General features: G+C 42.5%; 1 protein-coding gene across 4 annotated transcripts in view; it reads right to left on the bottom strand.

The window, feature by feature from the left end:
* LOC142588069 (uncharacterized) overlaps positions 1-14,745 on the bottom strand; it is a 23,876-nt gene extending 9,131 nt beyond the window's left edge. Inside the window, exons 1-5 of one of the 4 annotated variants that reach the window (XM_075699522.1) lie at positions 14,253-14,709; positions 10,878-10,950; positions 9,147-9,268; positions 7,076-7,216; positions 3,265-3,366 (exon numbers count right to left, since the gene is read on the bottom strand). In XM_075699522.1, coding sequence (XP_075555637.1) covers positions 3,265-3,366; positions 7,076-7,216; positions 9,147-9,268; positions 10,878-10,950; positions 14,253-14,360 — 546 coding nt within the window. In that variant the 5' untranslated portion in view covers positions 14,361-14,709. Of the gene's footprint in view, positions 1-3,264; positions 3,367-7,075; positions 7,217-9,146; positions 9,269-10,818; positions 10,951-14,252 lie in introns of those variants that run through there. The other 3 variants (XM_075699520.1, XM_075699523.1, XM_075699524.1) reach the window with 3 other exon arrangements.
* Between the last annotated feature and the right edge of the window lie 285 nt (positions 14,746-15,030).

Genomic DNA, 15,030 nt, shown 5'->3' on the forward strand with positions numbered 1-15,030 from the left:
ATGATACTTGCCCAGTTCTTTTTATTTTTTAGAAAAAGAACACAGTGTAATTACCTTTGGCAATGACGCAGGTGGTCGACAGGTTTCATTTTCGCTGGACCCTGTGCTACCCGCACTTTAGCGTTTCAGTAGTTTCGTTATCACGTAGTGCTGTGCTGGTTTTGCTGGCTCACGAAACTCACCGAAACTGCAAGTTGCAGAGAATTCATCTAATTCAACTTCCATGTGATGTCGCAGGACGCCCGAATAGTCTACACCACTTGACCAAAAAGCAGCTGCAGCGGCGAATCAACCGCTCTGTCTTGGCTCAGTACCGCTGTCTGTCGGCTGCTGTCTTACTCACCGACAGCAGCAGAGGGCAGTGATGGTGTACACAACGTCACCACTCCCCCAGTTAGGCGGCGGGAGATTTGAAATTCGAAAAAGGTATTCAGACTCTTCAGATGCAATTTTCTCATAAACTAAGTCTTTACTTGACACGAAACAAGCGTTGCGAGGTTTCTGGAATGGTATTTAAACAGTCAACGTCAAGTTAGTATTTGCCTTTAGTGTCCCTTTAAGTGAAGCACTTAACAATGCAAAACTTACAAAACTTAAATAATAAATCATTACAATTAAACGTGTAGGTGTGTTAAGCAGAAAATGCTGTGACACAATACCACGTTCAATTCCACATTCTGACACCCCCTATTCCTATATGTTCCAAAGGCTGCACAGTCGACAGTCAGAGCCGTTGCGTGTCATATCAGAAGTCACATGGTGCCATGTGTCATGCGCTTTAAGCTTAAAAGGAAGCTTCGGCTTGGACCGAACTCCGACGCAGCCTATTCAAATACATGTAAAATGTAAAAACACTTTTCTGAGATGACCCCTGGACCAATTTTAATGAAAGTTGTTGCATTTGAGAGAGAAACTTAAATTCTAGTGACTGTTGGAAGCAGAATTTCAATTTAAGGCCTGAAGTTTGTTAAAAGAATTTTCAAAAATTCGAATGTTTGAAAAAATAGAAGCACAAAGTTGACAAATTAATGGCTATACATTAAGAACAGATATCAGGTTCTGTAAACAGTATTCATTAGATCATTGACGGCGGACAAATTTGGTATTTCAATTTATATCTTACGTGAATTTGTTATGTCGTGTACAAGGGTTCTGCAAAACCTGTATTTCAATGTTACTAAATTTTTTTAGATTCATGAGTAACAAATCAATTTTGTCCGCTTTAGATGTACTGTTGGATTCAATTCACAGAATTGTGATATCATTTTTCATTGCTGAGTTACAGAGTTGTAAACTTCATAGTTTCGTTTTCTGAAGAGTTTCGATTTTTGCCAATTCTTACATACATCACTGATGTATGTAACTGATGATGAAAAACTGATGACCTAAATAAGAAATTTGAAACCAACAGTCACTAGATTTTAAGCTTTTCTAGTAAATGCAACAAACCTCGTCAAATTTGGTGGAGTGGTTGAGGAGAAAAACCCAATTCTCCTGTTACATCTATCTACATAGGAGCACCCGAGCTAAATCTTTCACTTAAGCACCATATAAATGTGTTGAAAGATGGCATGTTCAAGTTATGTCCAGATCACTAAATAATCTGGGGGTTGACATCAAAGTGACTGCAGCCACGTTTACTGAGGAGTGCTGATGTAGTGACAACAGTACCACCGCAGCAGCTCTAGCCAGGTCAGGCAATGGCCAGATAACTCCTGTTGCATATGTAAGGAAGGAAAGAGAAAAGCAGAAGGGCAGGGAGGTTAACCAGAATAACGTGCGGTTGACTACCCTACACCGGGGGAACGGGAAAGGAAAAAACAAAGATGACAGGGAGAGAGGGGAGGGCAGGAAAGAAGGAAATTAGCGGTGTGTTCGCTGACGCAATGGTCTAATAGTAATTGCACTAATAGTCGCACACGTTCACACAAGCCCGTCGTCCTCAAGAAGCACAAAAGTGCCTTCACCACTTTATGGGACAACGAGTGATGGGGGGCAGTGTTCCAGCAGCACCTGCACGGAAAGTGGCCGATGGTCCAGTTTTTTGAGAGCATTAGCAAGTTCTTGTCTTCCTGGAACATATCGTGGACAGTGGCACAGCAGGTGGTCGATGGTAGAGTGTATAAGCGCGACTGAACGAGGACGTAGAAAAAAACAGATACACAGACGTTTTCTACGTCTGTGTATCTTTCTACGTCCTCGTCCAGTCGCGCTTATACTCTACCATGGATTCTAACCAACTAGCCCGCCAACGTGTTTTAACCAGGCGGTCGACAATTTCTTCGGTGCCACAGACCTCGCATGCTGCACTGTCGGTCACTCCAATTAATGTAGAGTGTGCCTTTGTGAAGGCAAGCCCTAACCAAAGGCGACAGAGAAGCGCAGCTTCACGTTGAGGAAGTCCAAATGGAGGTCAGAGTTTTGCAGTGAGGGGTTTAATCGATGCAGTTGTGTAAGTCTTAAGTTTGGCGTGTTCCACTCGGTGAGTGAGAGACTGTTGTATATGTAATGAATGGCTGCTGCACACAAAGCAGTAGCCTTTTATCATCACGTGCTCACAACCTACACTCACTGCAATAAGAACACTTGCCAAGTGCAGCAACTTCAAAATGCGATAAGTCATCAGAGCATAAGCAATCAGGAAAAAAAAATGCTGTGCGCCCAAAATTCAGTACCTTAATCTCAGTCATGCTAATAACACACCGCACAAAGTACTGAACACACACACACAAAGAAAAGATAGATCTTCATTCATTCTGACACATTCATCTCTAAAACCTTTATTGACAGTATAAACCCAAGCCCTACTTGGCTATTAGAGAAGCTTGGCCAGGGCAAATTTTGACCGACAGTTCGTGGCCAATGCAGGGAACTGCTAGGACTCTTTCACTACAACCTACACATAGTCTCACAAACTCTGACCACTGCAGCAAAGCCTAGGGCTCGCATTATGCCAATCAGCTATGAGAGTGGGCTACGAATTTCAGAGAAGAAAGGATGGCGCACCTATTATGTGCCACTGATCTTTACATCAAGCTTGCATTCAGTAAGTGAGTGATCAGCAGGAGCCAATGGCACTTTATCTGGCTTGCTGTTCTGATTGGCTAACATAACCCCTAACTTTTGCTGCATTACACATGGAGTTGCCGAGAATGGAATATAGAATATCCTTCAGTACAGTGATGTAATACAAAAGCTGTCAGTGTCTACGTGACAGGAGAGAAATAGACTTGCCATCTAGCCACAACTGGGAAACAGACTTACCAGCAATGCCTGCCACAGCAGAGGCTGTTCTTCCTTCTGCCAACGAATGTAAGCCTTCAGAGCACGGTGCTGCTCGTTGTCTCTGGGAAGCCACTGTTGTGCCTGCAAGATGAAGTGGATTCCTTTATTAAAGAGTCCACCCTCGTTCATCATTATAAGCCTATATTATGTCCACTGAAGCTGAAGGGCCTCTCCCAATGATCTCCAATTAACCCCGTCTTGTGTCAGCCAACTCCACCCTATGCTATAAAGCACTAAAGGCCTTCAGAATGTCTTTTCAAAAGTAATGGCCAAAGATAAGACTGGCAATCTTGAGCTGCGAGCATTTCACCTGTCAGGTGCGCAGCTACAAACTGTCCCAAATCATCAGTTCTGGTGGCAGTGGTGGCAAAATGCCACATCATCTGCCTCATATGCAGGAGGTACTCAGCTCAAATCCTAGTGCCATGGGGAATGCAGAGGTTTTTTTCAAAGAGGTAGAGATGTACCCCAGGCCGTAGTCGTGGCCCAGGGGGTAGGAGGCCCGGCTCAACTGTGGGAGGTGCATGGTTCGATCCCTACCACCAGATACCGACCAGATTACAAGACAGGTGGGTACAAACAGCTCCCTGGCCAGGCGTCCAGTTTCCAAGAGTGAGTTGCTTGGGAGAGACTGCTATGCTTGCCGTGCAAGAACAAAGACAAAGAAAACGCCAAACAACTTGGGATTGCTGTTGGTTCCAATCTAACAATTTCTCATACCGTGGGTGTCCTTCTGAAGCATTGAGGACCCGTATGGGCCAAGCACCTGACCAGGAGTGCGTTTGTACCTATTTTACCAACAGGCACCCGGCCTCTCACCTGCCTCTCACAGCCGGAGTGGAACCATGCTGGATTAGCACTGGCAGCAATCCTTTGCAAATTTCTATAAGGCCCCCTTACGAGATCAGGGCCAACTACAGACAACTGAGCGCCGGGTCAGAGGACCTGTCTAAATATTAGAAAAACAGGTGAATTCCCAGCACCACTGGGATTTTATCTGAGTACTTCTCGCATACGAGGCAGATGCTCAACCATTTGATCACTGCTGCAGTGCCGAAATGTATCAGTCCTGCAAAGAACTGATATTTCGCATTTTAGTGAAAAATTTCGTGTCATGACTTGACCTTGTCAGAATGTTTTCATCTGTCCTGGAGTGCCGCCAGGCTAAGATCAGGGCCAGATATCCATTCTCAAGGCAGGCGCACTATGCATACATCTCGAACAAGGCGAGTCGCAATTGCCCCAGTCTCCTCAACCTCTCTAGATTTTGTACTCTCCTTGCTCCCAATGCGCTAGGGAAGAAAGTATTCTCTAATATTATGAGACGCTTACAGAGAGATAGTGTAACTGTATATGGAGATCATCGTAGAAGGCTTTAAAGTCAAGCTGCATGTATGCATAAAATGAGAGAACTTTCTCAGGTAGGTATATATTAGAGAGTTCTAGTTTACGGGATGCAAGCGGCTTGCGTAGCAAGAACTAGGGGCGACGGTACTGCGCACACGCTGACCGCTACGTCTACTTGCGTCCTTGGATTGTTGGGGTGGCCAAAAACATCACTGCCCCTAAGAGGTCACGTTACTCACGTGAGTCTTGCAATGTACAAGAACTTACGAGAAGTGAGACCAGCCAAGTAGAGTACACTCCAAGCCGAGACAAGCCACCCATCCGCCCACACAAATGGAGAACATGGCTGCGCCGGCGAGGACGCGTGCACGTGTGCATTTCATGGCCGACATGCTAAAGAAGCTGGTCGCAGAGCACGACGGCATATCAAAATTTGCAGGAGGCTCTAAATAAACAAAACACAGACCAGAACGGATTAGGCTGCACGAGACGCCTAACTACAGTTTACCAAACGTATGTTTGGATTGCCTCGGCTCGGCCTCAGTCGTAATGTAGGCGCGTAAATAATCTTATACATCTTTTGCCTAGTGTTGACAGTCATCGCTTTTATATATTAACTGCTTTCAATAAATATAGTTTAGTGTAATTTACTTTATATGCTTGAATGCACATTTTAAAAAATATAACACAGCAACGATCAGACACTAATGGCACTGCGAGCGCATGCAACCTCAGTGTGGCTCGCGTTTGGGGCTGCTAACATGTAACGTGTTTCTGCTTGCGTACCCAAACGCAAACGCACCCAAGCGCTAGGGGACCCAACGCCTTGCGTCTCCTAAAGTAAAGCTCTCTATTACCAAATTGGATAATGCCTTTAAAGATCTAGCAGCCAAGTGTTCGCCCTTTCTTTTCGGGCAGCTGGTGGCTGCAAAGGGCTCTGCAGTAGCAGAGGAGTATTTCAGTTGCATTTCATCCCGGCCCTTTCACCACCACTGGAGAGAAAGCACACATGACAAACTGGATTACAGCCACCTATACTACTGCGGCAGATGTGCTAGTTAACAGCTGTCTTTTACTAAATTACGCAATAAAACAACAAACGCTATCTAAACATCTTCACTACAACACTACAACAAATATATGGCTTTCAAGTGTTAACAGCCCACAAATACATACATAATACAGACATGCAGGAATAAACAAAATAACAGGTTTTATATATATATATATATATATATATTGCTGCCCTCATCCTTGTGTTTTTAAGATCACCCTTTATTTTTTATTTGTGCTCATCTCTTATGTGGTTGTCTTTACTAAAATTTCTTTCTGACCTACCAACCTATAGGTCCCAACCTTCTTAACCAAAGAGCTGGCAACCTTCATTGGTTCTGGCACCCAAATCTTGGAAAACCAACTAGCTCCTTACGGGAACAGGTTTTACTTGTGACACCAAGTTATACTTGGTGTTTGCATTTGTTTGTGAAGCCTCTTAATTACCTGAAGCCTCTAGTGTATCATCTGTGCTTCTAAGACGTGTTAATTGCGGAAAATTTTACTTGCAGTAGCTAGCTCTATGTTGTGGTTGTGTTGGTTCGTGTAATCTTGTCTGAAGCCCCTTGTGTGTCATACGTATAATCATGCAAAAAAATAACAATATATAACAGAAAAGGCAGAAGAAAATTCAGAAGGAAATGCGGGAGTGTGAGCTGAAATCTTGGAGGCAAGAGCCGTCGTTCTCTAGGCGTGCATTATGCCCTGTGTGAAAGATGCCTGAAGTTGCTATCACAAGTCACTTCATGCCCGAGCCACATGGGCACAAAAAAATAACTGCTTAATGCCTTAATGTTTAATGCAACTCACGCGATGCCACACGGACATATTTGATGGCATTAAGGCTTAATGCAATTTGAGGCACATTACATTCTCACAATACCTTCAGCTGTCAAATACATACTCTTGTTATCAATGTTTATAGCCACAGCTGCACTTGAAAGATGTATCTCTGAAGTAAACTAAAATAATTTTATAAAAAGCATGCCTAGTAAAGTTTTCAGTGTTACTTGTTGAACGTGTGCCCGCAAAATTTTTTGCGTGTGTGATACTAGGATTGTGAAACAAACTTGTTACACTTGCTGCATCTGTTGTCATGGCGACGTCTAATGTCATTAAAAATGTGCACGTAGCAGCAACTTCAGATATAATGGCATGAAACTAAAGGTCCCTGACACATGATGACATTAACTTCACACGTGTGACATGCGTATTAGTTGCAGTTTTAGGAGAAGAGCCTTCAGCTTTTGTTTTTCTCTTATATATGCATTTAGGAATGCGCACAGGTGTGCCTTTGTTTGCACTTTCACTTTTGCCTACGCCACAGCATTATGTGCCCAGGAAATATGTTCAATTTGTTCTGTAGGCGTAAAACAAACCACAAACTGACCCGGTGCAGCAAGGATGCATGCTGCTGCATAACGGTCGCGAGACTCTTGAAGCTCAGGCGCAGTTGTGACCACGCCAGCCGACAGGATTCTTGCCCGGCAAGGACAGGCTGCTGCTGCTGCTGCTGCTGACTGTCTTGCTTCTACAACACGGACAGGATACAAAACATTACATGAGGTGACACAACAGGGAATGATAGGACACGACATACCACACAACATGGCCCAACGCAGCACAATAATACACGACGCAGCACTAAAAGGTGCGACACAATCTGGTAGAATACAATACACAACATGATGCCAGGATACAATGCAAAACACGATGTGACAAAATACGATAGGATACAGCACATGACGTGACCCAACACAACCTGATATCATACAATACAACGCGACATGAATAACACACGCAATAGTATATGACAACACATGGCATGGCATGATATAATACATTTGCATTTCATTCCCACCAAAGTTACGCAGAAACGTGTGGGCGAAAGCTGCTCTAGAGAATAGCATGAAAGAAGCTCAGAGCTCTTTCTGTATAAATGATCAGTGACACCAGCATGCATTGCATGTAACGGCACAACAAATACATATGCACGTCAGCAGATACCAGAGTAGGTCAAACACACAGAGCTAGAAGCACAACAGACAGATATGTAATGAAAGAATGCAAGGACAGCAGCAGGACTTCCGTAATACTGAAATTGGAAAAAAGAAATGACAAGCATGATTTTTTCAAGGATTTCCCAATGTATACAATATGTTAATTTACAAGATTTTGTAGTGCATATAACTTAACACAATAAATTATTCACCATAAGCAAGATTAACTTTCATTAAAGGAAACAGTTAAGCCATCAATACTCAAGCAGTTGCTACAGGTCTCTTTTGAGCTTATCCGGTGTCACTAGGTAACAACACATGCAACACACAGAACAGTCGCACCTAGTTCTCCAGTCAGTGGCACCTGCTAAAGCTGTAGCACTTGAAACAGTTCCTACAGGTTGCTCTTACAGAAAAAAGGGAACGACGGGGTGCTTCTCCAGGCTACTATATATCCCTTCTTGCTTACATGCATGCAGCAAGATTTAGCAGCAAGCACTTTAAAACTGTCATACCTTTCAACACTTGTTACAAGTTAATTATTGCGTACTTCCTACTAATATCAACACGACTGAAATCAAGGGCGGTTTCCCACATCACAAAGAATCGGATGATCGCTTCACCAATCAACAGCAAAAGGAAACAACTCAGAAATCGCGGTTAATATTACATGCAGCAGAAAGGTTTTCCACACTGCTCAATAATACCAGTGCTAATTAGCTGGTGCATGGTGCACAGCAGCAACAGATTCAGTTTAAACTGATTAGAAAATCGGGTTCCTGCCTGCTGCACTGTAGAAACTGCTGCAACTTTTTCTCCATGTCCAGTCATCGCTGCTTTCACTGATTCTGTACGCCCTGCAGCTTCACAGCAACACAGTGCACGCTGCCTTAAAAGCCACACATGGTGGCAAACCCTGTGTTTCAGATTTAGGTTTTCATGAGGGGTTTAGGTGCGTAAAATTAAGCCTCCAATACATGCTGGCTCCATACCTTTGTGTCATTGCTGTCAGCACGATAACCATCAAACCTACTTTATGTTCACTTCAAGAAAAATGACAACTCCCAGTTATCTCCAGTTACTAATGTCACTGCACAAACTAGTTCCCTGCCATTTTCTAATGCATTTGCCTTCCCTTGGCACCAATTCCGTAACTCTAGTAGACTAACGGTAATCTACACCAGGCATTAGGCGACCTTTCCAACTGCGTTTATCCATACCAACTTCAGCTTGAATATTCGCTACCTAGTTTTACTTGCTGATCCATGCCGCAGTCTTCCTGTTTGTTCAAGTAGCGCCCGACAGTTTTTCGTTTTGTCACTCACCGCAAAGCCCTTAGCAACCTGCTCAAGTTTCTATGTAATCTTTTAAAGGTTGGCACTCGTACAATGACGGCAGTACCTGCAGTATCAAAACTACTACTGTTTGATCAGCATGTACGTGAGCGCGACAAAATATCACCTTGGCTACACCAGTTCCTGCAGGAGAAATGATTCGTTGCAGCAGAATCAACAAGGCATTTTCTCGTGCCACAAGCCAGCCGATCACCAGCATTGCAACGAAGTTTGATGATGGTTCAAACTCTGCAAAAGTATGGTATATAGTATAAGTATAAAGACCATAAAGAAACAAAACATGCAAGGTTTACAAAAGAAACGATTGTCATCACTACTGCCATGACCAAGGGTTCTACGTAGACTGTTTTAAAACTAGCTTAAGAGTGTTTTAAGCACACTGACAATGAGGACAAGTGAGTGGACACGTGTCTACTTGCTTGTTTTCATTGTCAAGGCGCTTAAAACAATCTTAAGTATGTCTTGCCAACAAGGCCATACATCAACGCTTGTCAAAATTTTAAGCTAAAGCACTTTTATTTTACTAAACATATTATTTATTTTTGCAAGGCTCTTCAGCAGCCTACCTGCTGAAGGTATTAATGTTGCAACGGCATAACTATGCTGTTTTAGCATTTCCTTCCTGAAAAGCTGTATTACGAGACCATCTGTCTGGTCAGCGTAATAGTAAATTATAAGACAAAGTGAAATTTGAGAATTAAAATTCTGATCTCCCAGACACCACATTAGGTAAGACTGTGGCAGCTATATTTATTGCTTTATAGTGCCGTTGGTTGCCATGTGCCCTAAGGAGCAAAAGTTCAAAGACCACGGCACTGAGAAAAAAAAAAATTAATATCTTGTGGCACAGCCATGCAATGTGGAATTTAGACAGGGATTCACATTCAATGTGAAATTCAATATTCAGTCTGTGCATTGCACTGGTCAGACACGCAGATGTGGGCTGTAACATCTTCATTTTCACCTCCACGCTTATACTATGTTTTCACACGTAGGAGACAATGCTAAAAAGGCTAGAGAAACTTATCTCAGTGCCTGCATTCATGTTAAAGATTTATCATGTCACATATGAATGAAAGACATAAGATACGCTTCATGTAATTCAGTGTAAAATTAGATTTCGTACTTTCAGGTCGCAAAATATGACCCAATTATTGCATGGATGGGACTGCAGATTTGAACCTGTTTACCGCTGAACAAACAGTGAAACATTCCCACAATCAGCAGCTATAGTGCACCGCTTGAGTTTGTGACCTATATAGAGTAATCGCATCCTGGAAGCACGAAGGTGCCAAAATAATATATTTGAAGATTTCACATAGTTTTACATCTACAAGTTGTAGCTGTAATATATGAAATGGTAATTTCATAGACAGTGTTGGAAAAAAAGAACAGCATTGCATGATGCATGGAGTTCAATAATCTCACTACTTTTGTAGCTTTTGCAACACTGCCTGCTAAATATGAAACGAAGTACGGGGTGCAAAAAAGAAAATCATTCTTTTTTCTCTATGCTTGTGGTCTCCAGACTTTGCTAGCGATATGTATTTCACATGTAGTCCATCATACAATGTTACTTTGAAGTATGATTGCATTTTCAAGTTGCACCACTTGTGCCACAACTTCTTCAATTTTTTTTTTCTTTTCATACCATCAGTGACTTCTGGTACAGGATTTGTCCAAACTGCCCGTTTTTTTATATTTAAGTGCAACGTAGTTAACTTTTTTGTTCTCAGCGGTTGACTGCACCTTATCAATTATAAAAGAAACATGCTTACACCATGCTTTCACAGTGGCAGCAAAAACCTTCTCCTCATTACTCAACTACACATTTCACCTGGCATGGTTGGAGTCACACCTCCAGTGACTAGTGCTTCAAGCTGCTGCAGGACATCTAGGAGGCCCTTGTCCTGCAGTTAAACAGAATACCAGCACATGATAATTGCATACGCATACCCTGTTTTCCAAGTGGAAAAGCATCAAAATTTGTTTTTGGTGGACTGCACTAATGTCTGCAGTCTCACTAACAGTTGCTTCAGATGCGTGTAGCTTGTTCATTACGACCATGCTTGCTTTGTAGGATTTCAAATGTGTAGGGCTCGGCCTCTCGGTTCGATGTACTGCTCATAGATGGCAGTGCTATACTGTGCTGGCAGAATAATTCTTAAGAAAATTTTAGTAGGGCATGGTTGCTTCATAATGTGGCCTGCCAACACGGAATTGAAGACGAGTTTGATGTACGTGGAAAGCAATGGGTATAAGCTCATTCTCGCTCTGGTAAAATTGCGCACACAGTAATGATGGCTGTTTCAGATGAGTGCAGCTTGTTTGTTATGATATGTTTGCTTTGCAGTGTTTCAAACGGGCAGTTCGATGAGTTGTTAACAGGCGGCAGCACCATTCCATGTTGGTACAACAATTTAGAAGGAAATATCAGAAGGAAGTGGTTGCTTTACACTGAAGCCTGCTAGCATAGCATTGCTCATGAGTTGAAATAGGTGAAAAAAAAAAGGAAAGCCAAGGGCACATGCTGTTGCAATAAAAACACAATAAGAACACATAAATAAACGTGAGATCCAGTCCTATCAACAAAGCACAAGTAAAATGTATAGACCACACGCACACAAGTTGCTGAAGCTGTAATGCCTCTTCAATAAATTGCATTTCTGCTGCTTTTAATGCTGCCAGCTTTTGGAATAACAAAGGAAATGAACCAAAATTTTCAAAGGGTCGAAACTGAAGAAACAATATAGATATGCAAGATGTTATGCTAGGTCTCATATCCAAAATTTACAACACCCTCAAAGAATGATCAAGTTTAAAGAGTGATGAATCTGAAAGGTACCTGTGGTTCAGTGATTCTGTAAGGGCAATTTCCTGCGAGAGGGCTTGACTATGACAGGTACAAAAGTAATCAACAACTGCAACTGCAGTCAGGTTAAATATTTTGAAAATCAGAGAGATAACATAAAATTACAACTGCTGCTACCAACACACAGCACGAACAACAGGGCAAAAGACAAAAACCAAAGCGGCAAGCACAGCAACCAAGGTGCCATAATGGGCCACTTGATTCGTATACATGAATTAGTGCAAATGGGATGATGACACAGAGAAAAAATAAGTACACAGGAAAAGCACTGAGCTAATAACTGACAGTTTATGCACTCTGCAAAGAATAAATGCACAAAAAAAAATGTCTGCATGCCCACCCTCGTGCTATGAACACAGGCTAAATTTTTCGAGAAGATTGATTTCACAGTCAAGCAGGGTGATAGCTCGACGGAACCAAAATTCCAGAGCATCAATGATTCCATGCACTTTTTTGTGTCACTGCACCTTTTGCGCTGCCATCATAATCTATGTGAACTAACTAACCCAAGTTCACACCCTATTGTAAGCTGTAGACACTCTATGTCTATATACTGCTCTGGAGGGTACATGAAATGTATGTGCATATGCGAGACATTAACCAAAAAATCACAATCAAACAATCTGCAATCACACTGCTAATGACCGTAGCAGCACCACAGCACGTATGTTGTAGGTCAATTTTTATGTTAAGCACAGAAAAGGACGTGGAGACTTGTTTAGCAAATGCACCACTCTACCCGGTAATCTTCTAGCATTAAGGGCACCGTGCACCTCCCACACAATTTCCTCTGTACCTATAAATCTGGCCAACGAACAAAATCCGATAGTTCGAAGTTAGCACTTGTCCCCGTGTGTCTGTTTCTTTGTGCATATGTTTTAGTTCGCGCTGGTATAACCTCAAGATGCAAAACCAACTGGCCCAGTCTTTCAGCTTACTAAGACCCATACAAAGGCGTACATGCGTGTCTGAGGTGCTCCTCCGTCATTGGGGGTAAAAAAGAATGTTGCCAAAGAAAGAAGTTCTTGCTCTGACGAAGACAAGCCATCCTTGTGAAAACACTTGCTCCAGTGACATGCCTTGTTCAACATTTCTTCGTAAGTTCGAATCTCCACCTTCCTTTGCCCCTCTGCCTTGTTCGGCAGTCAACTACAGAATCTTATAACGGCTGTGTCACATTTTACGAACAGGGTCATCGTTCTTGATTAGAACTGTTTCTCCTGTTTATTTTACCATTCACCTTCATTGTTCCTCAGCTTCTCGGCATGTAACATTTTCCTCTACATCACTAAGTTACCTTTCTTTGGTGCAGTGAATTTTATAATAATATTACTAGTGGGAAGCCTGGTGTTGCAATTTATCAGTCACCATAAAAATAACAAACAGTAGAGGGACTTCCTTGTGATGCCACATGGCTTTGATTATGAAGCAGGTCATGGCTTTCATTATTGTTTCTATAATAACCTTAGTAGGTTCAATGGTATAGCTTAGGTTAAATGGAACGTAAATAATTGCTTGCTAAAGTTGAAGGTGAAAAAACAGGGTCGCCAGTGTACGAGACGATTAGATGTGGGGGCTGTTGAGGCCGCAGGGAAGCGTTTCAGTGAGCTTAGTGAATTTGTGTGATCTCGTTGGTGTTCACATGTCCATAGCGTCACAAAGAGTCGAAAGCAACTCGATAGTGCGTAATGTAATTCAACACAGGCTGGTGTCCTAGCCCCACATCATATAATTCTTTACCACAGGTAATTGTTTTATGCTCGAAACTAATTCATCAATCCGTTAACGTACATAATCTATGCACTTAATAAGTCTTGACACTCTTCTGAGTAAGCGCATATGTCGCTATAACATTTAGGCAGTAACACGTACTCACATCGGGGGACATTTTTGGCATTTCAAACAGGTCTTATTCTTAATGTTAAACAGTACATGGGTAGAAGCTACAGGCTAAAGGGGTATAATATCATTGCCACGCAAGATAAGCATGCAGTTGACATGTTCTGATTGGAATATATGCAAACTCATTTACACAAGCGCATCATGTGCAGCGCATCGAAGCGCGCCGAATAGTAGTGTGACGTGGTTGATTCGCGTCTGATATCAATCTTTTGATACGTGTTTTTACTGTGCAAACGTGAAGCACGCAAGGTGTTTGGACATTGTCTAGGCGGCTCGGGCCACACGAAACGAACAGTGAGCCCATCGAGATTATAGCTCACTTGAATGTATGTATATGGCCGAACCAAATCATTAACTATGAGCAAAACAAATCACGAACGCTCATCTCGGAAACTCCGCGAATAACAATGAGAATCCGAAAGATGAAACCAAACTCACGCATGGCGCCGAATCGTTGAGAACGTCGATTTCCGATGGCATAGGACAAAGGCCGCTCGCTGCCAGCATCTCGAAAAGAGAGGGAAACTCTAGACGCGAAGTGTTCATGATTTCTTTCGCGAACAAAAGAATTTCCTGTCAACTCGTAACCAACGTCAGCCAACAAAATTTCTAAGCGAACCGCTCGTATGTATGATACATAGAGAGTAACAATGTGTACGCCTACCGCGCTAACTAGAGAAATAAGCCATCATGGCATCTTCTTCCCCTTGAAGCAACAGTTTTATCCACCCACATAAGCAAAATAAGAGAAGTTTTTGTTTAGTCGTTCTGAAGTTTAGTAGTTGTACCAATCAAGGATATAACAGAGTCAGAAAAGTTTCGAGATCGAATTGACCGCATACGATTGCGACCCCTGCATAGCTCAAGGACGTTGACCTCGACTGTAGCTCACCTGTACTCCTTACGCCGTTTAACCAATATAGCGTGAGGTGACAAAATGCTGCGTAAAAACTCATAAATACTGCAGTCATACTCCCGAGCTCATGTATTTTTATTCTGTTCTGCTTATCCAATGATCCTCCATCCTGCGTCTCGCTTATCGCATGGACGGATTCTCGCGCAATAGGTGGAATGTTTTAAAGTCTTGTAAACCAAATCGTCATTAGATTAAACGCCGTGACATGGATTTTAAATAAGGTTTGCGCGCATCAATGTCAAGATTCCGTAGGTCCATTCTGTCCACGCGCTAGCGATCTATTATTATTCGATCCCTCTT

This window comes from Dermacentor variabilis, chromosome 7 (assembly GCF_050947875.1).
Source record: "Dermacentor variabilis isolate Ectoservices chromosome 7, ASM5094787v1, whole genome shotgun sequence".
In the NCBI taxonomy this organism is placed as follows: Eukaryota; Metazoa; Arthropoda; class Arachnida; order Ixodida; family Ixodidae; genus Dermacentor; species Dermacentor variabilis.